At 36.3% G+C, this 27,587-nt stretch overlaps 2 protein-coding genes across 6 annotated transcripts in view; both read left to right on the top strand.

Annotated features, from left to right (window-relative positions):
* Positions 1 to 484: 484 nt before the first annotated feature.
* DSCC1 (DNA replication and sister chromatid cohesion 1) lies at positions 485 to 22,843 on the top strand. The gene is made up of 9 exons (XM_074266549.1): positions 485 to 813; positions 3,947 to 4,115; positions 7,510 to 7,644; positions 8,157 to 8,247; positions 12,637 to 12,775; positions 13,240 to 13,292; positions 13,495 to 13,649; positions 19,947 to 20,095; positions 20,852 to 22,843. The coding sequence occupies exons 1-9, from the start codon at positions 635 to 637 to the stop codon at positions 20,958 to 20,960; spliced, it is 1,179 nt and encodes a 392-aa protein (XP_074122650.1). The 5' UTR covers positions 485 to 634; the 3' UTR covers positions 20,961 to 22,843.
* Positions 22,844 to 26,345: 3,502 nt separating this feature from the next.
* Positions 26,346 to 27,587, top strand: part of TAF2 (TATA-box binding protein associated factor 2) — a 72,553-nt gene continuing 71,311 nt past the window's right edge. For 4 of the 5 annotated variants that reach the window (XM_074266544.1, XM_074266546.1, XM_074266545.1 and 1 more), the window contains exon 1: positions 26,580 to 26,794. In XM_074266544.1, the coding sequence (XP_074122645.1) occupies positions 26,712 to 26,794 (83 nt within the window). In that variant the 5' untranslated portion in view covers positions 26,580 to 26,711. Of the gene's footprint in view, positions 26,920 to 27,587 lie in introns of all 5 variants that reach the window. The other variant, XM_074266548.1, reaches the window with a different exon arrangement.

The raw sequence follows: 27,587 nt of genomic DNA on the forward strand, positions 1-27,587 counted from the left end.
AAAGAAATATCCTTACAACAAATTTGTATCTGGCTTGCATGGAGCACAGAATGACGGAGTGTTTGAAACCTACAAGTGGAGATTCTACTTAATTAAACTTAATTTTTAAAAAAGATGACTATATGTCAATATAATTGGTTTCCTTTGCAGTTTTGCGTATTTTATCTTATGCATTTAAAAACATTCCGAGAAAAGGGCACCGATCTTCCAAAGGCGTCGACGACAAAAAAGGTTAAATGCTCCTCTAAATCCAATTCCTTCGTTTTACAAACTAGGAAACTGAGGTTTCAGAGAGGCCATCCCGGCCTTTCCCTTTATTCCCGGCAGGAAACGAGAGAGGGAAGCACCCAACGGGTAATTCCTAGGTCCTACCAGCAAGCGGGGGCACCAGGAGGTTTTCTCTTCACAAGACGTCCTCCCTCATTTTGCCAGGAAACAGCTGCTCAAACCTCTCTCCGCCTCCGGAAGTGCGTCTAGCAGGGGCCTGCGCTCCTTTGGCGCGCTTTTGAAAGAGCCCCTTCCGGTTTTGGCCGCAGCGTGCACTTGTTTTGGTGCTAGTTTGTGTCTTGCAAACGCCTTCTCCTGGGGCCCGTTCGCTTCCTTCTTCCCCGGACCTCGGCGACCGGCAGCAGAGATGCGCACCCGCGAGGAGGTGGACGCGACGCTGCAGATCGCGAAGCTGAACCCCTCGGAGCTGCTCCCCTCCGTGCACTGTCTGAGCTTCAGCCCTGGGGCCAGCGGTGCCACGGCCGGAGACTTCTGCCTAATGGAGCTCGAGCCCGCGCTCTGCCAGCAGCTGGAGGCGGGGCACAGGTAGGACTCGCCCCCTCCCTGGGTGGAGACTTGGGACCAGTCTTCTTCTCGCCTTGGTGATGTTTAATTGGACTCAGTTCTTGGTCGTAAGCTATCCTAAGTGTCCATTCCTGGCCGAAATAATGCTGTAGCGCTAAAAAATACTTATAACATTTTCACTTCCCCCACCCCCATTGATCTCTCTCCCATTGAACAAGAAAGAAAAAACAAAGGCCTGCGTTGGCCACGATGGAAAATATATGTCTGTTTCTGCCTTTTAAATTCATCATCTTTCAGCCTGGAGATGAGGGGAAGGACAAAGGGAAAGGAGCAAACATTCTTTAAGCGTCTGCTCTGTGTCAGGCACTGCGATAAACGTTTTACAAACATGTTCGATTTCAGTCCTCACCGCAAACCTGTTATTTGCACTTGTGGTTTATACTTGCATTGATCATGCAGAGTTCTTTTTTCTCTACAATATTCTTTTCAGTATTCTCCTAATTCAGCATACATTGTTGCATTCAACTCAATTGGGCCTGAGACTCAGTTTTAACTTTTCTTATAACGCGATGATATTCCAGAACATTCATGTTTCACGATTTGTTGTAGCACTTGGAGCATTTCTGAGTCTGTTTTATCATTTTAGCTTCAGGACCACTAACTACCCTGCGGGGCAGTGAAGCTCCATAGATGAAATTTAGGCTGGAGAGATTGTGAGTTGGCAGAATAACAAGTGCCCAAATCAGGACTCAAACACATATTCATATCTCCAAATTCTCTCTATTTTCCAGATGATCAAAAGATCAAAGATTTAGAATTAGAAGGGATTTTTGATGCCATCTAGTCCAACCCTTCATTTTAACTATTTGGTACTCTCCTTAATGTCCTACCCTAGAAAGGCACTAAGGCTCCTTTCTCTTTTCTCTGTTCCATTGATACTTTTCTTTTTGTATTTCACCTTGTCATTTTTCCCCATTGGCTTTTTTTTTGTTTGTTTGTTTCTTATATTTTTCATTTTTAACTTATATTGCTAGCCCATCAAAATGGTAAAATAGTGATCTAGATAATCATAGTAGAAAGTGTCAGAAAACCTAGGTTTCTTTTCCTAATTACAACTTACTAGCTTGGGGAACCTCTCTTCATCTGTGAGATTTTACACTTGCATACACACACATGCACACTCACAAAGTGATTTGTAACTGGAAATTGTTATATGCATAAGCTATTATTATAATGAATAAATTTCATAATAATTAATCAACATGTATTGATTGAATGCCTACTATTAGCCAGGCTAAGGGGATTAAAAAAAACAACAACTAAAAACGACAGTCTTTGCATTCAAAAAGATTACATTCTAATAGAATTCCTAAGGAGTTTACATTCTTAATAATATTATTAGTATAAAGGCAATATGGAATAGTGAATAGAGAAAGTGTCTGGAAGACATGTTTATTTTTATTTTTTTTGCTGAGGCAATTGCGGTTAAGTGACTTGCCCAAGGTCATCAGCTAGGAAGTGTTAAGTGGCTGGGGGCAGATTTGAACTCAGATCCTCCTGACTTCAGAGCCGATGCTCTTTCTACTACCCCATCTAGCTGCCCCTCAGAAGAGCTAAGTTTAAAGAAAACCTCTGATTCATGATAGTTGTTACTCTGACAACTATGAGTCTCAGGCAACTCTTATCACACTATTTACTACAACATAATTCAATTTTGATCTCTGGAATGATACCAAGAAGCTCTCAACCCTCCCCCAACCCCCTAATTATGGAGACAGATTTTCTTTTTCCCTTAGATTTTCACAATAATTCATCCTTGTGAAAATAAATGTCCCAGGTTTTTAACATTCACTTGGGAATTTATACCGGCATAGCTGTGTTCCAGAATTTACAGTGTTTCTTCCTTTTTCTTTTTCTTTTTTTTTTTAAATGCTGAGACAATTGGAGTTAAGTGATTTGCTCAGGGTTACACAGCTAGGAAGTGTTAATGTCTGAGGCCAGATTTGAACTCAGATTGTCCAGATTTCAGGGCTGGTGCTCTATCTACTGTGTCACCTTAACTGCCCCTGTTTCTTCAATTTTAAACTAACTAGTAGAATCTGCATGAAATAAATAGTTGCATTGAATTAATTCACCTTTGGTCCCACTGTAAAATAAATGATTACACCTGGGAAACTCAAGTTATAATGGAACTTCTGGAGATGAGATTCTATATTTGATAGGTGGTTAAACTTTTTTTTTTTTCCACTTGAATGTTATGTGAGTCCAACACAAAGAAAGCTGTAAAGTGGATGCAGGGGAGAACTTGACAAAGGGACATCTTATTCTGTGGAGTTGACACCAGTAGAGCTGGACATGGAAGTTAGAATGTTTAATTCCTGCCCTCTATAAAGGAAGATTTAGAAGGAGTTTAGTGCTTCACTTTCCAGCTTTATGAGAGGGGAGAAGAGGATATGGGTGATTGGAAGATGTCTTGGGTATCCAAAGCTGTTAGCAGCTTGGTAATGAGATTAAAAGAGGAATAGCTAAGTTGTATAATAGATAGAAAATGAGCCCTGAAGTCCGTAGGACCTGAGTTCAAATGTGACCTCAGACATTTAACATTTCCTAGCTGTGTGACCCTGGTCAAGTCATTTAACCCTAATTGCCTCAGCCAAAAAAAAAGAAAAAAGAAAAAAAAGAAATTGAAAAGAAAATTTATAATGAGATTAAAGGGCAGGTAGTTGGTATAGGGTATAGAGTGCTAGGCTTGGAGTCAGGAATCCTTTTAAAATCTGGCCTCAGACACTTACTAGTTGTGTGACCCTGGGCAAGTCATTTAACCATGTTTGCTTCAGTTTCCTTATCTGTAAAAAGAGCTAGAGAAGGAATTGATAAAGCCTTCCAGTATCTTTGCCAAAAAAAACTTCAGATGGAGTTTGAAAAAGTTCAGATGAAGAGTTGACACCACCGAAAAATGACTGAACAAAATGACATTAACAGTGATCAGTTTATTAGCAACTTGTTCTTTGAAGTTGAAAACCAAACAAATTTGTAGATAGAGAATGAATGAATAAATGAACATGTGCCTGTTTCTATTTCTGTATAATTGGAAATTCTTTCATAGAAATTTTTAGCTATCTCATGTATGTTTTTCTCTGACTTTTGTTTTTAGTCTTGTGATCCGTGGTGACAAAGATGAACAGGCAGTGATTTGCAGTAAAGAGAAAACCTATGATCTGAAAATAGCAGATACTTCAAATATGTTACTTTTTATACCAGGGTGCAAAACTCCAGATCAAATAAGATCTGAGGAAATGCCTCCTAACATAATTCACACTGAGGTATGATTGTTTTCTGCCTTTTTTTGGTTTTTAGGTCGGTAGCTAATTCAAAACTTTAGATATTATATTTTAATGTAATAGTAGCTGAGCATTTATTAAACATCTACTATGTGCTAGTACTGTGTTAGGCCCTGAGTAGACAAATGTAACAAGTAATACAAATTATTCTCTCAAAGAAAGTGCTTTATATCCATCTAGTTTGATCTTTACAATAACTCTATGAGGTGAGTAATAAAGGTATTACTGATTTCTTTCTTTTTTTTTTTTAACTGATGAGACATGAAACTCAGAATTTAAGTAACTCACCCATAGTTACTCCACTAGGAAACTGTCAGAAGTAGAATCTAAACCCAGATCTCTTTTCACTTCAAATACAAGGTTCTTTCTATTATATTATACTTATGAAATCTTGGGGGGATTATAATGGTGAGGTCTTTGATTGAGTTCTTTTTCTCCTGTTTATTATCTGAGTGATCTTGGACAAATCATAGAGCCTCTCTTAGGCATCAGTCTTCTAATCTGCAAAATGAGGCGATTATGCTTAGTCTTGTCTACCCAGCCTTTCTGCTGACCTCCAGTGTTACATCTCTGACTGCTTTTCAGATAATACACTAGATCTCTGGTTGACATATTAAGCACAATCTGGCCAAGACAAAACTCATTATCTTTTCCTCCTATCCCCCTCCTCCTTACTTATTACTGTTGGGGACAATACATCCTCTCTGGGTCTTGGAATTATCCTGGATTCCTTACTCTCTCTCCTCTCCCCCACGTTTCCTTCCAAGCTGTTGCCAAGGTTTGTCGATTTTATGCTGGTAACATCTCCCCTTCTCTCTTCATGCTGGATTATGATAGTAGGGCTCCTGGTGGGTCTGCTCCCCTCAAGTTTCTCGTCATTCCAGTCCATCTTCTGTGCAGCCACTGCAGTGATTTTCCTAAAGGTCAGATCCAGCTCTGTTACTTCACTATTCTCAGTGGTTCCCTATCACCTCCAGGAACAAATAGAATACTCTGTTGGGCATTCAAAACCCTTTGTAACTCAGCCTCCTCCCTTTCTTCTTATACTCTTTAATCCTGGACCTTGGCCTTCTGGCTGTACCATGAACAAGACTGTAACTCTTGCTCTAGGCATTTTTCTGTTTGTCCACCATACTTGTAAGTGTGCCACACTTTTTAAATTGGCCTATTGACTAATCTGGCTTCCTTTAAGTTCAACTAAAATCACATCTTTTATGAGAAGCCTTTCCCAAATCTTCATATTTCTAGTATCTACCCTCTGTTGATTATTTCCTTTTATTCAAGTCTTCCCAAATTTTCTCCCCATATTTTGCTTCTGGCCTTTGTCATAATTCCTGTGAACTTTAATTCTTCACAAATACAGCTTTTTCTATAGCTTGTCTTTCATCTACTCTGTCTTCCAAAGTCATTAAACTTTCACCTTTGTCCAGTAGGACCTCCAAGCAGCTCTCTGAAAAAGGTAGAAGATCTGAACTGTATTTTTTGGCCATTATGAAAATAAAGAGGGAAATCCAAAGGGGAAGTCACCACTTTTTCACTAGGGTCCTCTCTTCTTACCTCCCTTATCCCTTCAGTTATTCCTCATGGTTTCTTGAATCCTTATACTTCTGATCACCCTCTTTCAGATAGAATCTAGTTCATCAGCCTCCTTTTTTTAAAATAGTATTCCTATTTATCCTATACATATATATATATATATATGTACATATATATATATATGTATTATATATGTATTGCTTAATATTTATTTGTTTACATATTGTCTCCCCCATGTAAGTTCCATGAAGATAGGAACTGTCTTTTGTGAGTTTTTGTATCCCCAGCTCTTAGCAAAGTGCCTACAGTGCCCAACATATAGTAATAATAATAATAATGATAATAATGGCAACAATAATAACTATCATTTATATAGTAATTATTATGTACCAGGCACTGTAATAAGCACTTTATAATTATATCATTTAATACTCACATTTACTGGGGGGGGGGAGGTAGAGAGGGGAGTTGGTGCTATTGTTATCCCCATTTTATATATGAGGAAACTGAGGCAAACATAATCCTTAATTCACAAGATTATAGATGTAGAACTGGAAGGGACCAATAGTATTTTATTTTTTTAATTACATGTTAAGACAGTTTTTAATATCCATTTTTAATAAAATTTTGAGTTCCAAATTTTCTTCCTTTCTCCTTCCTTTTCATTCTCCCTTTCTAGGATGATAAGCAATTTGATATAGGTTATATATGTGTGATCATGTAAACCATATTTCCATATTAGTCATGTTGTAAAAGAAGAAAACAATGAAAGAAAAAAATCATAAAAAAATTAAAGTGAAAATAGTATGTTTCAAACTGCATTCAGGCTCCATTCAGTTGTTTTTCTGGATATGGATAGAATTTTCTATCATGAGTCTTTTGGAATTTTCTTGAATCATTGATGGCTAGAAGAGATTAGACTTAGGTCTATCATAGCTGATCATTGCACAGCATTGCTATTACTATATACAATGTCATTTTGATTCTGTTCACTTCATTTTGCATCAATTTATGTAAGTCTTTCCAGGTTTTTCACCAGTTTCCTCCTTAAGATATGGCACTGAGGGGCAGCTAGGTGGCGCAGTGGATAGAGCACCAGTCTTGACTTCTGGAGGATTCCAGTTCAAATCTGGTCTCAGACACTTGACACTTCCTAGCTCTGTGACCCTGGGCAAGTCATTTAACCCTAGCCTCAGGGGGGAAAAAAAGATATAGCATTGAAACAACTGATTTCAACTATCTTTTTAGCTTCTATAAAAAGGTCTATAAAAGTCTTCCCTAATAGCATATATAATTCAGTCCCTAATGAGATAAGACTAGTCTAGATATCCTTCTTTTATGCAAGTCACATTTTTGAAATCATTTATCTGATTTAAATTTTTTAAAAAAAGTTTTATTGTCTGTTGTTTTACATTTTTTTTCTTAGAACCCCCATTCTTCCTTTCTTTTAACAACAACAACAACAACAAAATATGATTTTATAAGACTGTAGGATCATAGATCTGGAAAAAAACAGAAGCTATTTAGTCTAACTTTTTCAGTTTATAGACAAGGAAATTGAAGCTCAGGGAAGCTAAAGAACCAAACCAGGTCATATAGGTAGCAAGCACAATTGAAGACTCTTCATGGTAACTCTTGACCTGTCATACAGAGTAGTAATGTGAAACTCAGTAAATATATATACCTTTCCATCCCAAATATTAGGAATAATTTAGATGTCTTCCTTCTTGATTCTTTGGTATTTGTTTATTCATAGATATTTTCTTAATATTTTGATTTTATTTGGTATATATTTCATATATTATAGTATAAAATTTTTTTTAATACTTTTTAATTATAGATCTTTGGTTTTGCTAACAATTATTGGGAATTAAGAAGATGTAGGCCAAAATTAAAGAAACTGAAGAAACTTTTGATGGAAAATACATATGAAGGGCCTGATGCTCAAAAGGAAAAGGACTCAAATTATTCAAAAGTAAGATTTCTGAAATTAATTTGTTCAGTTGATGTTTTCAGAATTAGAGGCTCTAAGAGGTGACATTTTATAAATGATATTTATTTTTCATATTAATAAATGAAATGATATTTTAATAGGAGCAAAATTAATTTGAATTTTTAAAAAAGTATCCCTTGGGGAATGGCATTATGTAAATGAACAAGCTTATAAATGTGTCAAAATTGATTTAAGGAAATGTGGAATAAAATTTAAATTAGAATGAAACTGTTTTTGTAAGGAACACTTTTTTAAAATGCAGTTTAAAATTAAAAGCTCTAGTGTCATACTAGAATTTTTTGTTAGCAGACATTTCTTCATGATTTTGTATTTTTAGCAGTCTTTACTTATTATCAACAAAGCAAATTAAGATTGTATCATTGGTCCAATTAAATAAATCTATTTTTGGCATCCATGCCAAAAGTTGCAAAAGGATTTGGAAAACAGCATCATATTTTATGTGTGAGACTCACTTACCCATTTTTGCTTTACAGTATACAATGGCAGATTTTCTTGATCAAATTCAGGCAAGTGAGGAGGAAATCATGGCCCATTTACAAGTCCTACATGCCTGTGAAATTGGAGGTAGTATAATTTGTTTTTATTATGAAAAGAACTAGGAAATGAAGAGGCATTATAAGAGGTAGAATCCAGGGACTTCCGCATCTTACTTAAATGCCATTTTTGGATTTCAGGGTGACAGTATCAGTGGTGGGGGAATGTCTGTGTTTTGGTTGTATCATTTATTCTAATTTACAAGAGGACTCTTGAGCAGGGATTATTTCTTTTGTTTTCAATTGGCACTTTGTTCTTTAAAAGTGTCTATTGATAGATTGGTATACATAATATTTAGTGGATAAAACTCAGCCTCTACTCTGTGGCATGACTGCTTACAGGGTTTGTCATTGTTTAATTGAATAGATAAATGATTTAGTAGTGATAGAGTTTCCAGATTCATTCCTCTCATTTTAGTTTATGTGAAGTTCTGTTTGCACTGACTACCCAGTTTTTGTAGAATGTACCGTTTCCTCTTAGATTCCCAGGTTTAAGTTTTAGTTTCCTCATGAAGTTTTTCCTAGTCTTTCAAACTTTTGTGGAACCATTTTCTACCTTGTTATATATTTTTGTATGTACTCCCCATTAGAATGTAAGATTCTTAGAGGCAAGGACATTTCATTTTTTTGTTTTTGCATTCCTAGAGCTTTAGTACAATCCCTCACACTTTAGGAAATACTCTATAGATATGTTTGATTGTTTCAAAAATATTTTACCACTAATTAGTAAGCATCCCAAAACTGGTTAATATATGATAAACTTTTTCTTTGGATCTATGTAATTATTTGCTTTGAGAAATGGATTTTTTCTTCCATAAAAATATTTAATACATTTTTGATATTTTGATTTATTCCTGCCTTTAACAGCTCACACTTAAGCAGGGCTTTGTAACTTAAAAATATTTCCCTCATGTTTCTGAGGTAGATAGTAGCCATATTGTTATCCCCCCTTTACTGATAGGGAAACTGAGGCTCAGAGATTAAATACCTTGTTCATGATCACAAGATTAGTAAATGTCAATGCTGAGTCTCAACTCCATGCCTTCTTATTCTTGATTCTAATGTGTCAAATATTCTGTGTGAAAAATGACTAGCGCCAGTGTTTATGACTGTATTTGTTTGAAAGGAAAAGCAGCTCAGAGTAGTAGATATAATATTAGACTTGAATTAGAAAGACTTGAGTTCAAATACTGCCTTAGATACTTAGTAGCTTTTTTAATCTGGAAAAATTACTTAGTTTCTCAGCCTGTTTCCCTATCTGTAAAATGGACATAATAATAACATTTGCTTTCTAGGATTGTTATGAGAGTCAAATGAGATAACATATGTAAAGCACTTTGAAAATTGTAAATAATTATATAAATAGTATTATTGTTATCATCATTATTATTGAAAAGTATGTAAATATAAATAGAAGAAACCTAAAGATAATCTAATTCACCCCTCACCCCCCCACTCCATTTTACATAGAAGGAAATGAACCCAGGGTGGTTGTTCAAATTCTGTTAAAAGAATATAAACTTCTTGGGAGTAGGGACATCACAAAAAATGTGTACTTCCATTAATTAGCACTTATGTTAAGTGCTTAATATTTTTCAAATGGAATAGTTTTGCCCCAGAGTCACTGAGCTGGTATTCGGCACAGTCAAGATATTAACCCAGCTGGTCTGATGTCCAAATCCAGTGGCTTTTCTGCTCTTCCTCTTCCATACTGCCTCTTTATACTGACATCTGTTCTTGTGATTTAGCTGTAATTTTTTTTTTTTCCTTTTTAGTTCTTTTTTCCCTACCTAGTGTTTAGGTAGGGAACTTATGAAGTACAACTTGAGTTGTGCTTAAATAGATTTCTGCCTTCCTTCTTTGCCTGCCCCTTGTCAGCATGCTGCCTCTACAATTAATCTGTACACAAAGATCATGAGGACAGGACTTGTCTTGAATAATTAGATTTTATATCTGCTTTGGGGTTTCTAAAAGAGTTTATAATCTCACAAAGTCCAGTTCCAAAGAATCTGATTAAAACTTACTGACACAACATCAAAGTTAATTAGAAACAACTTCTTAACACCTAACTTTTTCTAATGCTAGCTCCTTAAAAACATTAGCTTTTCTAAACTCGTTTAGTGTGATGAGCAGGAAGGGCTGCATGGTGCTAACAGGCTGAACACTGGTGTTCCTTCCAGGATTCTGAACAGTTTTTAAAAATGCAGTGAAAACACATTTATGTAGGATCCTTTTAAATTTAAGGCCTGAAGAATGTCAGGACTTTAGAGAAGGTGGAATTGTATTCTATTTTCCCTAAACTCTGATTTTGAATTTATTGAACAAATTTGTTCTGAGACATCTGGGCAGCAATGATAGAGTGCTAGACCTGGAGTTAGGAAGACCTGGGTTAAAATCCAGTCTCAGACTAATGATAATGATAACAATAACATATATGTAGTGCTTACCATGTACCAGGGACCATACTAAGAATTTTATAGTTATTATCTCATTTGATTCTTACAGCAATCCTAAGAAATAAATGTGATTATTATCTCTATTTTACATTTGAAGGAATTGAGACACATGAGGTTAAATGACTTAGGTATGTAATTTGGATTTGAGGCAGTGTTGCATGGAGCCGTCTGCCTCCCTCTCTCTTTCAGGGAGCCATTGCGTTTCAGTAGCAGGTAAGAACCATGATGACTGGTGATGACTTGAGATGCAGTGGATAGCTTTGGTATCTTACTGCTAGTAAGGATCGATTTTGAGCTTGAATTCCTTTCTCCAGACCATTCCCTATTCTGTGCTATCATCTCACTGCCTGTGTGACCTGCTCAAGGTCACTTAATTTTTGTCTTAGCTTCTTCAACCTGTAAAATAATGTAAAAATAATAATAGCATCCATCTCCCTGAGTTTTTTTGAGAATCAAATGAGATGTTTATAAAGTGCTCTACACAGTTCCTGCTACATAAATGTTATTATTTTTTTTCTTAGAAATGATTAGGTCATTTTTGTTTTTCTAACACTAGTGATAGGTTTGTACTGCTTCTTGTAAGATGCATGATGTTGTGGGTAGAATGCTAGATGTAGATTCCAGATGACCTAAATTCAAGTCCCTCCTTAGGGACTAATTAGATGTGTGACTCTGGGCTAAGCCTTTGATCTTTCTAGGCATTAGTTTATTTGTATATTGAAAAAATTGAATTTTGGGTTCTAAAATTTTTTCTAGCTCCAAATGTAAGATTTATAGAAATTAGACTTGTATTTTTTTTTTTAACTTTTAAAAATTCTTTCATATCTATTGTCTGTTCTTTCTTTGTAGCATCATTAGAGTAGTATTGGACTTGGAATGAAAGGATTGTCATTTAAATCCTGACATTACTTCTGTAATCTTGGGAAGGTCATCTTTTTGAGTCTCAATTTATTCATGGGTAAATTAAGAGGGTTAAATTTTGTTAGGGAGGGATTTGACACTCCAATCTCAGTCACTCATTCATCAAAGTAGAATGGGTAGGAAGAAGTCCTTAATCAAATTAAAAAGGATCATTGGATGGAGAAAGATACGATCACACAGGATACAGGCAAGTCTTATGATTAACTTGCAGATTCCAGATGTACCTCTAGTTTATTCACAAAAACCAAGCCAGTTTGGAATTCTTGATTCCAGGCACATGCCAGTCTGGTGGTGCAGGAACACTAGTCATACCTGGGAGAGAGGGGAACACTCTCCCCATGGTAATCTGTGTTTAGGAGATCCATTAGAGGCTCCCTGAGTGACCAGAGGCGGTAGTATTCGCCACTAGAGCAATAATAGCTAGCAACAAAGCAAATGCCTGTGATGGACATGGAGTTAAAATACCCAAGGCCAGTGATAGCTTTAGTGAGACCCTTTCTTCTAGAGAGAAGTGTCAATAATGAACCAGTCTTCAGAGCACCAATGAGCTATTCCTTACTTCTGGTCCAGACTGAAGTGCAGGAGATCTAGGTTCTAATCTTAGTTCTCCCAGTAAGGGACTAGTTGAGTGACCTTAGGTAAGCTACATTCTTTGTTGGCAGTTATTCATTTATCAAAAAAGGAAAAATGACTTACCTTACCTAAAACAGTTATGAACATCTAATGGATCATTTTTCATTGATGTCACTACTTCCAGCAAAGTAGGCTTTAACAAAATTTTCTATTAAGCCCCTCTTCAACTGACATATTGTGGGCTAAAGGTGACCGTGCTGTTCCAATATAGTGCTGGAATTGCTTTATTGACAGATCCAGAAGCAGACAGTATGGGCATTGTCTCTTATCCCGAGACTATTCTAGCTAACCAAGAGAGAAACTTAGAACTATATGATGAATTTTTTGATGTATAAATATTTGATGTATACCATTAAAATGAGTAGAGGGAATAATCTTTTTGATGTAAAATGTATTCCTGATATTAATAGGTTACTGGAGGAGCCTTGAATTTGATTATGAGATGAAACTCTTAAATCACATAACCCAACTTGTGGATTCTGAATCTTGGCCTTTTAATAGAGTTCCTTTAACTACCTGTCTTCAGGAACTTGGACCATTGGAACCAGAGTGAGTAGTATAAATGCTTGATATCTACAAGATTTCTTTCTAAATGGAAACATAAAAGAAAAGCTATTTTTATTTTCCTAGCCTGATAAGTATTACAATCAGTCAAGCTATAAAATATAAAATATTTTGAAATTTTTAAAATTTGGGTAAATTGAATTTTATGCATAATTGAAAGGAATTATGAATTTTGCAATTTCTTAACTAACTAGGAATTTTGCTATAATATGTACCAAGTATTTCTTTTATGGTAATTAGAATAGCATAAAGAAATGTTACATATAATTTCTTATGAGAGCCTTGATAATTGTATGTGCTTAAAGTCATTATTCAGAATTAAATTCTATTTGTTATTACAAAGCCCAAATTTACATCTTAGTTTCTGGTTGGGGGTGATAAAGATTCTCATAATAATGCATAGATAGATTGATGGATACCTTTTCAAATTATATTTCTAATTTTTTCAGGCAAATGATAGAGCACTGTCTTGAATGTTACGGAAAGAAATATATAGATGAAGGTAAGATTTGGTAAGAAAGATTTACCTTCAAGTTAAGAAGATAACCTTGATATTTGATAAGCTTTTGCAAATTCTGTATAGTATCAATGCATGGAAGGCAAGTGAGATAAGGAGTTAAGTTTGATTTGAGAAAGAACTTTGAATAGAAAGAAAACATAACAAGTTTGAATAAGGTCTGAAGTGAGCTGTTTTTCTTTCTTAGGTGAAGTTTATTTCGAATTAAATACTGATAAAATATGCAGAGCGACAGCACAGATGCTATTACAGAATGCAGTGAGATTCAATCTCTCTGAATTTCAGGAAGTGTGGCAACAAAGTGTTCCTGAAGGAATGACAACTAGAATGGATCAGTTGAAGGTAATGTCATAAACTGATGACTTTTGTAATTTGATTTTGTAATTCTGCAATTTGATTTTCATAACTTTGTATATATTTATATAAGTATTTTGAATTTAACAAATACCAACTGTCATGAACATTCCAAAGTAGAAAAGAAAAAAGGAGGATGTTTCTTAAAACTATTATATGCAGCTTGCTTTCCTTTTTAATTATATAATAAATTAAACATGTAATTTTCAAAGCTGCTCTGCTTGTCTGTGTTTCCTTCTGGTTTTCCTTCTGTTCTCTTCTGTGTATTTAAAAATGTTCTACTGACCCATTTTTCCCTCCCTCCTTTCTTTCTTGCTTTCCTTTCTCCATCCCTTTCTCTCTCTTTTGATTGCACTCTTCTAATCTTTCCCTTCTCCCATTGGGAAACAAAATAGAAAAATAAAACCTGTGTAACAAATACACATGTCAAGTAAAATAAATTCTGTATTGTCTGTATTAAAAAATATGTGTTCAAACCATAAATCCAAAAGAATAGTATTATAAAACATACTATCCAAATCTAGATAAAGAGCTAATGGGCTCAGAGTGCAGAGTGAAACATTTTCTTTTCTTTTCTTTCTTTCTCCTCTCTTTTTTCTTTTTTTCTTTTCTCTTTTTTTCTTTCTTCTTTCTTTTTCAGTTGTAGCTAAATGGAAATTTGTTTTGCATAATTGCTTTCTCAGTGAATGGGGGAATTGTGGAGGAGGAAGAGAGAGAGAATTTGCAACCAAAAATAAAATAAAATTGACTTCTAAAAAAAAAATGAAAAAAAGTTAAGCAAAATCTCTGTGTGCACACATCTTATTCTATACTGAGTGCCTCTCTCTGAGGAGGTGAGTAGCATGTATTATCATGATTTCCCTGAAATTTCATATACAATTTAAAGGATTCTGATCCTTACATTTTCTTGGAATTAATTGGCCACAGTTGCTAAAACTTTCAAGATATTTTTTATCTATAATGTAATTTTATAAAGTATTTTCTTGATTTTGCTTTCATCTTGTATTATTTCATATAAGTCTTACTAGGTTTTTTGAAACTAATTTTTTCATTGTGTCTTATGATGAAAAAGTTTAATAATTTGAAAGGTTTTTGGTTATCAAATGAAACAAAATTATATGGATACTAAATTTTGAGGAAAAATTTTGTTTTTGTACTTTTAAATTGCATATCATAGAAAATTTTAAGGTGATGGATACAAGCAATTCACATCAAACAAATTGTTGAAGGAGGGTTTTTTTGGTAAATTGTTGCTTTGGAACTTATTGGAATTCACAATAGCAAAAAGTGTTATAAAATGGGGGTTTCAGGAAAAACAAAATAGTATGTAATCAATTGGTTGAATATTTGGGCATTCATATATTTGGTTTTTGTAACTTAAAACAGGAGGAAGGGAACAAGCAATAACAGGCTTTGTACTAGATGCTTTCTGAATATTACTTGATAGTTTCATTGGAAGAAAGCTAATTTTAAAAGTAGGACTTGAGTAGCAATCTGTACACACTACCTTTGTAAACTTGGGCAAGTTACCTGTCAAGACCCTATTTTCCTCATCTGCTAAATGAGGAGTTAAATTAAATTACCTTCAAAGGCCCTTCTAGTTTTAAATCTATGATTGATGTCTGACAGTGATTGTAATTTTTACTTTTTGTCACATGTTCCAATTCCTAGATTTTTCTTGATTGTATCCTAGACTTGTAAAATCTCAGAGTTGGAAAGAATTTCATAAATTTTCTAGTCCAAGTCATTGAACAAGAATCCTCTTTATAACATTAGACAAGTTGATCTAGCCTCAGCATGAATATTTTCAGCAAGGGGAATTGACTTCCTCCCAGGGCAATTTTCATTCTTAGGAATTTGGGGATAGCTTTCATTCTTAGGAAATTTTCCTGACATTTAGGCCAGGTTGCCTAATCTTCTACCTTTTATTCCTAGTTTACTTCTAGTTTCATGTTACTGTCAACAAGCAAAAATGAAGTCTAATGCTTCATCACTTGGAGACAGCTACTATATCCCACTTATGTCTTTTCTTCTTCAAGGAAAACATCTCTTCTTTTATTTGGGCCTAATATGGTAGGTTCATCCTGATCACCTTCCTCAAATGGGGCATCCAGTACTGAGCACAGTTCTGAGATGTGATTTGAATAGGACAGTGAATAGCCAGATTACCTCTAATTGTGGACACTGGGATTCTCTAATATAGCAGAATTGAGTTTTTGTTCTCCTCTTGATGCCCTCCATTATACTTCCAGATCCTGGGTTTCCTCAGCACAAATATAACTCTTATAGACCATGCTACTTGGCTCTTCAATCCCTCTTTTACCTATTCTGTCCTTTTGAATTAGGTTTATCTTTTCAGAACCATAGTTTAATTATTATATCAAATAAGTGTCTCGAAATTAGGAACTCTTTCTTTCATCTTCCTAATATCTTTTATTTATTTATTTTTTATTGACTGTTTAGTGAATGCTTCCTTGTGCATTTCTGGGTTATTCTACTGAGGTCAAAAGGAAGTATACTTCCTCCTTCTTCCTTTTTAGTTTAAAGCCCTCTAGGCAAATTTATTTTTAAAAGTCCTTGTTTAAAGATGCTTCATTTATGGTCAAGAGCCTGTCAGTCCTATATTTTGAGCCATAGTCCAGAAACAAAAGGATTCTGAAGCAGAGAACTTAGATTCCAAATTAATAAGAAAAAAATCCTATTTTCAGTTTCCATTTAATTATATCAGCTTTTCTCTTCTAACTCTTATATTTCATCAACAGCTGTGAAGAAATCATCTCTACCCCTAAGGCCTTCAGTTTCTTGCCTTATACATTATAATCTTTAGCATTCACTGCTTTCAGAATTCCTTCTAGTAGTATCATTCCCATGAGTCATTATAAGTGGGTGATAATTGTCAGGTTTTAGTAGGTTCTCTTGTGACATCCTAAGATGCATACTCTCAGAAGGCAGCAGGATTCTCTCGTTGATGAGTAGTTGACATTGTCATTTCTCCTTTTTAAGAAGTTACCTACCACTATTAACTGAGTGTGCCTCTTCTGTTGACGGTTAGTAATCATAGGATTAGAGTTGGAAGACACTATAGAGGCCATCTTATACAACACCTTTTATTTTTACAGATGAGGCAGTTTAAGTTGAGAGAGGTTAAGTGATGTGTCCTTAGTCACACAATTAATTTATGACATTATCAGGGACAGGATACAAAGACCAGAGCTCTTTCCACTTTGCCATCTGTCTCATTTTTTCTCCATAGAATCTATGGATCCATTCTATTAGTTCTAGCCAGAGAAATTGATCTTCTTTCTGAAGAACCTCATCTGTCTTGTTTAGTTCTACATGTTCAGTGATCTTCTGACTTTTGTTTTGTGTCTTTCTCTTACTTTACCTTCTTGGTCAGGATTTCTTTCTGCCTCTTTATATCCTTTTTCTTAGTTGCTTTTATATGGAAACCTTTCTTGCAATTCACAAAAGGACACTTTGGTCTTAAAATTTAGAGTCTTAGAAAGGCTATTCTGAGCAAAATGTTTGTCCTGCAGTCTCAGCTAAGAAGCATCCATATATGCTCAGAGCCTAGATTGTTCTTTCTCCTAAAAGAGATCTCAAAGATGGCCTCTTTAGGCCACAGCTACTGAATTCTCCCTGATGACAATAATAGCTTCTAGTTATATGGCAGTTGTCAGGTTTAAGGCAAAGCCTATTCATCCTTTTAATTCATCCAATCCTCACTACAACCCTTAATGAGATAGTTGCTATTCTTCCTACTTCTCAAGATCCTTTGTCCTTTGTTCCTGTCAATAACTGCTCTGTATAATATAGTGCCCTTGCTAACTACTGGTGTGGCCTTTTAATTTTCACTCTTTTTATCGTTAGAGTTTATAATTAGAGCTTTCCTTTTTCTGGCTGAATCCCCGATTTCCTTTAGTTTCTCCTAGCTTTTCATCCTGTAGCCTTATCATTCCCTAGATCCTCATTAAGAGGCCTTATTTCATCCATTGAAAGCATACTCTGTCTCTTTGGCCCCCTTCTCTGATTGTAAAGCTCCTCCTAGAATCTCCATTTGAAGACAGTGCCCAGACTACCTCCTTCCTCTCAAGTCTGCTCTCTGTTCTTCTTGCAATGATAACTTCATGAAACTTATGTGAAAATTAGGTTTATTACAAGAGAAAACTATAGTTATTACAAGAAAACTGAACGTGCATGTGGAACCCAAAGAGTTTACAATCTATATAGATGTTTTCATATTTATGAAAGGAAGACAAAGGAAGGAGGAGATAGAATGTAAAGGAGTATGGCATGAGAGTAGAAAGGTGCAGTGAAGGTGAGAAAGGGGCAAAACCCTTCCTGAAGGGGAAGAGCAAGCTGATGGCAAAAGTATTCTTTTCTCTTGGGAACTGCTAGACCTTAAAGATATGTTAGTCTTCTTATCTACAAGGGTCCCAGCTGCACAAACCTAGTGTAGACTGTCTGATGCCTATTTTGACTTCTAAGGACACACAGGATCCAATTTGGGATGCAAAAAAAAAAAAAAATTATGTTATCTGTGGAGGTTGGGGCTTTCATCCTTGATATATTCAGGTCCACATTGTTTCAAAAAATGTGGCAACTAAAAAGATAAGTTCGGGAGACCCTTTAATAGCTTCTAACACTCATCCTCTCTTTTTCAGCTTTCTTTTAAAAGAAACATGTTTTTTCTTACCACAATGTATACACCTTGAAGGTGAAACTATTTGTATATTTTATTCCCAATGCTTGACACTATAAGTAGTATTTAATAAGTGCTAATTGGCAGATTGAATCAATTACTTCCTTTTGTCTTATATTTCTTTAATCTATGGTTACCTAAGTTTTTCCAAGTTTCCTCCCCATATTCAAATGATTCCTTATTCAGCTATAGTCCTCTAGCTTCTTTTTCTACCTAAACTTTTCTCAGCAAATCTGGGAGTGGAATCAGTAGATTTCGATATTTTTTCAAAAACTACAATTAACTTTCAAGCCATCAAGATAGTATTTACTATACTCATTTATCTACAATACATCTGTATCTCCTTTATCCCAGTTATTAGGCTTTTTGGTGCTGAGCCAATTTTGATTTCATTTCAGATTACATTCCTCCATATACTCCTTCTTGAAAGGAGTTATTCTGCCACATTGAACTTTTACTGAGTTGAAACTGCCTGTACTATCCATTCAACTCATAGGATTTGGCTAAAGCACTTGATGGGCCTGGATACACTTGTACTAGTTTAAAAGTTACTTGAGAAAAGAGTATGTATCAGCAGCTTTTTGGTCACTCTAATTTTTTAGAGATGGTTAATAGAACTGCTAAATAAGGAAAAAAGCTCTTAAGAAAAGTTTCAGCTTGCTTCCTTCTCCATCCCTTATTAGCTTCAAGTGCTGCTAAGTTCATCTCAGCTGAGAAATAACTAGTCTGATTGTTGAGCCCTAAATTCAATTGTTATGTTACTGTTTCCTTAGAAGAAACATACAAGTTACTAGGGTAGTTTTGAGCAAGGACTCAGAGATCAGGAGAGTAGCAACATTGAGTAGGAATTTAAGGGTTACTATTATACCTCCTAAAATTTATGGAAAAGAAATCAATGCCATGTCCAGGTTAGTAAGGCTGAGTATGAAGGATTTTTAATAGGGCATAAACAGGGATATAGATGAGTGGAAGCTACATTGTATCCTAAGCTTATTTAAAAATTTTTTTTTTTTTTTAATACTGGAAGGAAGAGTTCAAGTAGTAGTAGTCTTGTAGTCTTTTAAGAGTCATCCTGGGCATTGAGAAATCAAGTGATTTTCTCAGGGTGACACAGTTACTAAATATATATATATATATATATACATATATATGTATATATACACACATGATTTCCATATTAGAAGTTTTTAGGTAAAAAAAATTTGACATTTTTATATTTTTGTGTCCATTGTTATACAAATATAGTTTCTGGATTCTTTTGTAATCAGTAGATAAAAGATATGACCATAGAAAATATACATCCAGATCATGTACAGTTGGTGCTAATCCCATTAGAATTTTTTTTCTACATTCTTCTATTTACCCAAGATATATTTGCGGCTCATGACACATACTAGGAGGAAGATGAAGAGAAGCAAAAGTCACTTTTTATTACCAGTGCTATTTAAAAGTTCCATGGAATTACTGATAATTTAGTAGCAAATAACATCCTAAATAAATGAGTTAATTAAAAATGAAATATAAAACCACTTTTTATATTTAAGATTAAAGCAAATCTTTCATTTTTCCGTTATTATCTATAGGGTTTAGCACTCACAGATAAATATACTCGTCCAGAAACTATATTTTTGCTAAAGGTAGATGATTTACCTGAAGAAAATCAGGAAAGATTCAATAGCTTATTCACTGTAAGGGAGAAGTGGACAGAAGAAGATATTGCACCATATATTCAGTAAGTAATTTATTAAAACTGTGTTTTGAGATGCCTATATCAATTCAAATGACCAGGTTTTGGGTAGCTTAATACAAATACAATGTCAATGGTCTGTCATGACCAATGTTTATTCAACTGAAACATATCAAGTATACTCATTCTGAATTAATTACTCCCTGCTTTCATACCTTTTAAAATTTATTTTTTCCAGATTCCTTCTGTTTGGGATATGGTCTTCCCCCTGCCACAATCCTTTATCTGTTGAAATCTCACTTGCCCTTCAGGGCACAATTCATGTACTGGCCACTTCATGAACTCTGTTGAGTTTTGCTTCCAAAACAGAAGGAATTTATTTTTCTGAACTGTTCATAATGTTTTATACTTTTTTCATATACTTCCCATTTTCTTTGAAATTCATTATTTATGTTCATGCCGTACCTCTTCTAGATTGTATACTTGGATACTGGTACTCTGTATTATCATCATTTGAGAATATCTTTCAGTGTCAGGCAAATATTAAATATTTGTTGGCTACTGAATCACTGTTTTACATTAGTCAATAGAAATTCTGCTTTTAAAGTTTGTGATTAATTGTACATTTCTCACTAGGTTATGAGACTACCATCAAGGTAGATTTGCTAGGGGAAAACAGTATCATATATTCTAAGATCTGAAAGAGGACTGAGGAACTTTCTATAATCAACAGTTAATAATGAACATTCTATAATCAGCTACGTAGAGTATCATGCTAATTTTTTTTTTTTCTTTCCTCAGAGATCTGTGTGGAGAGAAGCAAACAATTGGTGCATTGCTCACCAAATATGCTCGTTCATCAACGCAGAATGGTGTTAAATTTTATAATTCTAGAAGACCTGTCTCTTAAAAGCCAAACATCATGTACTTTAGTTGTTGGATGATTTTTTTTAATGTATTGATATTTTGTTGTTTTTTTTTTTTTTTTTGGAAATGTTTAAGTATTTTGCTTACCATCATTTTCATTTTAGATTATTTGAACATTCGTAGGTATTTTAAGTATTATTAGCAGTAGTGCATATACTATTTTATATATAACAAAAAGAAAATGACACTTTCCCTATTTAGCATCCCTGTGGTCAGACTCATATGTTACCATTAAACAAGATGATTATCTTTGTGATGATTTTAAAATTTAAAAAACTTTTTTGGTGAGCCAATCAGAGTTAAGTTACTTGCCTAGGGTGAGATAGCTACTAAGTATCAAGTATTGGAGGCCAGATAAGAACACAGATCCTCCCAATTCCAGGTCTAGTGCTTTATCCCCTACACTACCCTACTTGTTCCCCAAAATTTATTTCTTGAATGAAGGTTTGAGAGTTTAACTGTAAATTTTAAAATAATATTTCAGAGAACTGAATTACAATTAACCATAATTATTTCATTCACAGAACATTCTCAATAATTTAGAGAAAATAAATCTACAATACTTTAATATGTCTAGGAGCTGAAGGTGTAAAGATAAAATGAAAAGTGGTGCTTGCCTTCAAGGAGATTTCATTTTAAAGGAGGTTACAGTATGTAATAAATATGTTAGAATAAAGTGGTTAATGAAGAGAAAACTGAGCCTGGAAGTTGTAGAGGGCATAAGGGTAGGATATAAGACCCTTCAGCCCAGAGGGAACCTGCTGACAATATCTAGTTCCCATCTCCCCTAAGGCTCTCAGCCTTCCTGAGGAGGGTGTGACCATCAGTGTTCTGTTTGAAGCTAGGGATACTTATTGTAAGAGGAGTTTACATATCAATAGTTAACACTTGCCTCAGTGTGCTTTGGTGATGTAGTTGGCACATGCTCAGTGTACTGTAGTGATGTAATCATATTAGGGTATTTAGGGGCTGAATGGACTGGAAATAAATGGATTCTATCTTTGACCATCCTCATGGGTCTCCAGCCTCATCCCTACTCCACTAAGACCAAGGACTCGGGCTGGTTCTGAGATCCTCCAGAGAGCTAGTCTGGATGGTTTATTTTAGCACCCCAGCTTGGGGGCTCTAGAAAGCATAGTACATTTTGGCATCCCAATTTGGGGACTCTAGATAACACACTACAGGAAGTAAACAAGGGATTCTAAGAGGCAAAGATTAGGAAGAGCATCTCATGCATGAGAGATGATTGCAAAAGGCAGAGGGGCAGAAAGAAAGCTGATTAAGGAAGAGCAGTTAATGAGAGTTTGGCTGAAATAAGGGATGTTTGAAGGGGAATGATGTGCAGTAAGCCTTGGAAATGTAGCCTGGATCCTGGTTGTAAAGGGCTTTAATTGTCAAGCTGATTAGTTTTTAATTCAGAAGAACATTAGGAGCCAATGGAGATGACTGAGTAGGGGAGGGATATGGTTAGACATGTATATTAGAAGACTTATTTTGTCAGCTAAGTGGAAGATGGATTTTTAAAGATAAGAGATTGACAGAAGGGAGGCTAATTGGGAGACTATTGTAGTATTCCAAGTGAGAAGATAAAGACCTGAACTAGAATCATAGCTGTGGAGAAAGATGAGATATATTGTGGAGGCAAAATGCACAAATGTGGGCTGTTGCTAAGACCTTAAATTTTTTCTTTGCAACATTTCTGGCCTTTTTTGTCTGCTAACACTGCCATCCCTCTAGTGAAGGCCCTCATCACCTCATATCTTAATTAGTGTAATAGCCTACCGCTGGGTCTTCCTGCCTCACATCTCTTTATTCCAGTTCATCCTCCATTCAACTACTAAAATGATTTTTATTAAAGTTCAGATCTAACCAGTGTCTGTATACCCTACTCAATAAATTCCATTGGCTTCCTATCACTTCCAGCATTAAATACAAAATAATTTGGCATTCAAACCTCTTCATACCTTTTCAGTTTTCTTATACTTAATTTCCTAACATATACTCTTTGATTCAGTGACACTGGTCTCCTATCTATTCTGTGAGCAAAATACTTTCTCTCTTAGTTCCAGGCATTTTCTTAGGCTGTCTCTAATGCCTAGAAGGCTCTCTGTCCTCAACTCTACCTCTATACTTAAAAACACTCTTAGTCTATTTGGCAAATATTGTGTGTGCCACAAAAACCCAAGGTGGTGGTGGCAGCAAATTTAGGACACATGCTTCTGCAGTACCCTTTGTCCACTAGAAGAATTCTGTAATAAATACATTGGGATCAGTAAAATTTGAGGCTTTTTGTACCCTGAAATCCAAGACAAGATAGAATGATAATAGAGTCCAACCCACTTATTTCCTACATAAGGAAACAGCACACAGCAAATTGCTCAGTCATAAAATAGGACCAGGAGTATATTATGGGCCAGAACCTGAAACATATTGAGACAGATTCATTCTATCTTCCATCTTTGTTGTGGCTGGAGGCTGAAGCACAAACCCTTGGAGGTCAGAGAGATTCAGAAGCCAGAACTCAAGCTCTCTGAACCAAGACTATAGAAGGCCTCTAAGAAAACTGGGTCGCAGGAAAGGAGACAAGACTTGGAAAGAGACAGTGAAGGATTTGGACTTTAATACCTGGCTGTATTTGGGGTGATTTCTGAACTACCTCCAGAGACCCCAAAGAAACCTCAACAAGAGATTACATTTTAGAGAAGAATATTACAGGAGTACCACCCAATCTTTTTCAGTTAGCTTACTTTACTTTGTAAGAATCCATTTTCTGTCTTTATATTCATTTTTTACATAGCAATTATTTAATAATTTAGGGTATGAAGATATTCTGCTAAATTGGGAATACAAATACAAGTAAACGCCCTCAAGGGGTTTACATTCTAATGGAGGAAGACAATACCTGACCATTGAAAAGGGAAGTAGGGAAGGTACTGTTTCAAGGTGGCAAAGTCCATATAGTGAAGAAAGTTTGGTACTTTATTTAAAATTAAAGTTCTGGGAAGAACTCAGCAACAGTAGGACCACAGTAGCAAAATAAGAAGGCAAAGTTTCAAGAGTATAGTAATATTCCATTACATTCATGTACTACAATGTGTTGTTATTCTTTAGCAGGTAGATGTCTACTTTGTTTCCAGTTCTTTGTCACAACAAAGAATACTGTTATAAATTGTTAGGTGTATATACACTTTTTTTGGGCTATATGCTTAGGAAAAGAAACTATGAGGCAAACATTTTAGTCACTTTATTTGCAAAATTCCAAACTGCTTTCCATTATGACTGTATTAATTCATCAATAGTACATCAGCATTCTTGTCTTTTACAACCCACAAATTTTCTGTTCCTAAATCACCTTTCTCTCATATCCTATTCCCATTAGGGAAAATACAAAAACTAAATATTAACACCACACTTGGACTCAGGAAGCTGTTAAGTTTGGTTGCTTTCAAGCTCCAGAACACCCAATCTTCACATTGAAGTTGTTCTATCCCAGTATGTTACATATAGAAAGCAGCAGTATTTTTCCAATGCAGTTATTTTGAGAAAGTATTGAATTCTAATTGGAAGCAGTATATAATCCTTTTATGCCACCATGCAATTATTTTTCTACCAATTCTACAGGATTATGTGAATGTAGTCACATTTCAGAGACAGTGTGATCTAGTAAATTAAATGGTGGGTTAGGGATCAGAAAATTAAGGTTTGCGTTTTATCTTGGGCTAGTCGATTCATGTCTTTTGATCTGTTTCTTCTTCTTTAAAATGAAGGAGATATTTTTAGACAGGTTCTTAAACTGGAGTCCATGAATTCGATTTGTTAAAAATCTGGCTATTTCAATGTAATTGGTTTCCTTTTTAATCCTTTGTATTATACCCATTTAAAAACATTTGGGGAAGGCAAACCTATGTATCACCAGATTGTAAAAGAAACCTATGACACAAAGTTATTAAGAATCATTGGTGCAGAAATTGATCTTTAATTCCAAACATATGATCTTTTAAAGATGCTCTCTAGCAGAGGTCCACAGCTGGTTTTAGTTAAAAAAAAAAAAAAAAAAAAAAAAACTACATAAAGTTAATAACATTAATAACTACTGCACATATGACCCTTACTATGTATCTTAACATTTAAGTCCCGAATATTTTTTTATTTTTAATTGAACGAGTGCTAGGGGCAGGGGAAATAGGAATTTGGGAAGGTTGTCTGTCAATCTGTTAACATTTACTAAGTGCTGAGTAATAGAGTAATAGCTAACATTCATATAGCTCTCATTAAATGTCAGGAACTGTGCAACATGTTTTACAATTATTTCATTTGATCCTCACGGTAATCTTGGGAGCCGAGTTACAGCTATTCCATTTTAATTAAAGAATCAGAAGGAAATAGATCAAATGGCGGGCCCTGGGATAACACCTCTATTAAATGTCTGAGGCCTGACGCCAGGGCCTTTCCCACCCTGCCAGTGGTCCTCAAACTTTTTAAATAGAGCGCCAGTTCGCAGTCCCTCAGATTGTAGGAGGGCCCCACTATAGTTAAAACAAAAGGCTCACAGTCTCCGCCCCTCAGCCCATTGGCTATATAATCCCGTGGGCGCATCCTCAGCAGCCGCTAGTGGTTTCGGGCCTTAGTTTGAGAACCCTTGCTCCAGAGCTTAGCGTATCCCTAAAACCTTGTAATACATCAGGGAATGAGGATCACTCAATTCTGGCCTTTTTCTAAAGCACTCATGGGGCAGTACAGATCACACACCTTGCCACCCTCATTCCTTTCCCCTGCCTCCATTATCTCCAGGATCAAATATAAAATTCTTATTTGGCATTCCAGTCCTTCATGACTCGTGTCTCTTCTCCCTCCTCCCCCTCCAAACACTACAATCCTATGTTTTTCTCCAAGTAGATACTCTCCCAACCCCGCGTCTTGTCCCAGGTTGTCCAAGGTTGAAATTCTCTCCCACTTCATCTCCGCCTTTGGCTTTTCTAGCTTCCTTCCCATCGGTCAGCAAGCATTTAGTAAGCAGCTACTACCTGTCAGGTGCAGTGCTAAGAGGTAGGGGAACAGAAAAGCAAAATAAAGCTCCTGCCCTTAGGGCTCATACTCCAAAGGTTAAGGCTTTATAGGTAGCCAGTCCACTAGCGCTTATTTAACGCCTGCTCCCCCCACTCCCTGATACTCAGTTACCTCCTTCATCTCAATCTCGGGTCCCCACTTCGACTGAAAAAAGTAACCTTCCTAATCGAACGTTTGAAATTCATTTTAAAACGAACTTCCTTTCCTCTACTCTCGGCAAGCAACTTCCGGGTGCAAACGCTCTCTTCGCGCGCCACTTCCGGCGACGCGCCGGAAGATAAAGGTGGTGGGGCCTACGTCAGTCCGCGGCTGAGCCTCCTGGGAGCTGGCGGAGCCGGCTCTCCCTTCTTAAGGCACCGGCTGGAGCTGCTGTTGCTGCTGTTGCTACCGCGCTGGAGGAACGGTCGCGCGCGGGAGCGCGAGTCCACGCGCGGGACCCCCTCCACGAGTAGCTGAGCCAGGAGGTGGTCCGAACTGACGGGCAGCGGCCGGAGCCGGGGAGGGTCTGTGCGGGTCATGGTTTTCTTGATGCTGACGGACTTTTGGCTCGGACTGTGAGGCCATAGCTGCTGCTGCCGCCTCAGAAAGAGTCGTTGGGCTGGGGGAACTGGGGAATGCCCGATAAACCGAAGGGGAGGGGACAGAGTGAGCCCCTTCTCCGTTCTTCATGCCGCCCACTGGCTTAGAGCCCTGCAGGATGAACAGGAAGAAAGGCGACAAGGGATTCGAGAGCCCGAGACCTTATAAACTATGAGTATCTCCTCTCATTATTTTCTTATGTCTGAGGGTGTAACAGAAAAAGTAATGGCCTTGGAGTCCGGGGGAGCTGGTGTCCCTTTTGGGGAGGGAGAGCTCGTTGTGTGCCGCATCTCTGGGTATGTGGAGTCAGTGATAACATTACATCCCGGTGAAATTAATCTCGATGTGCATTAGTTTACCTGGCTGTAAAAGACGAGGGGTTCCTTCCAGTCCAGAGGATCTACTCTCAAAGAATTTCTTTGGGAGAGTTGGGGAGGAGTTAACACCTCCAAGCACATAGAGGATATATACAAAGTAAACATCCACCCTCGTTATTAAATGAAACTTACAAAATGTGTCACTTTCCATCAGGAAAGCTAGCAAGGATTGTAGAGATCTTGTAATTTAACTGTCTCATTTTAAATACGAGGAATGGGGCCAAGAGAAAGATTCAATCCAGGGTCTCCCAGATAGTAGGAAGGAGAGGTAGGATTAGAATCTCCACGGACTCCAGATCTAGCCCTCTTATCACTATACCACGGTCTCAAATATGATCATAACTTATGTTCCACTTCTGTACTACGTTATCATTACTGCTTTGTGTGCCGAGCTCTAGTGTTAGGAGCATGGGGCATACAGAGAACAGTATGAGGGCCAGAGGAATTAGACTTTATGGTGAAGTCGTGCTCTGAAGGATGATAGTCTAGTCAGTTTGTGAAGGATTCTGGATTGCCTGCAGGACCTGTCCCCATCCTTTTGGGTGCAGCTCTTCCAGCCATATCCTGGTGCTTCTGGGGAGAAGTTC

Source organism: Sminthopsis crassicaudata, chromosome 1, assembly GCF_048593235.1.
Source record: "Sminthopsis crassicaudata isolate SCR6 chromosome 1, ASM4859323v1, whole genome shotgun sequence".
NCBI lineage: Eukaryota > Metazoa > Chordata > Mammalia > Dasyuromorphia > Dasyuridae > Sminthopsis > Sminthopsis crassicaudata.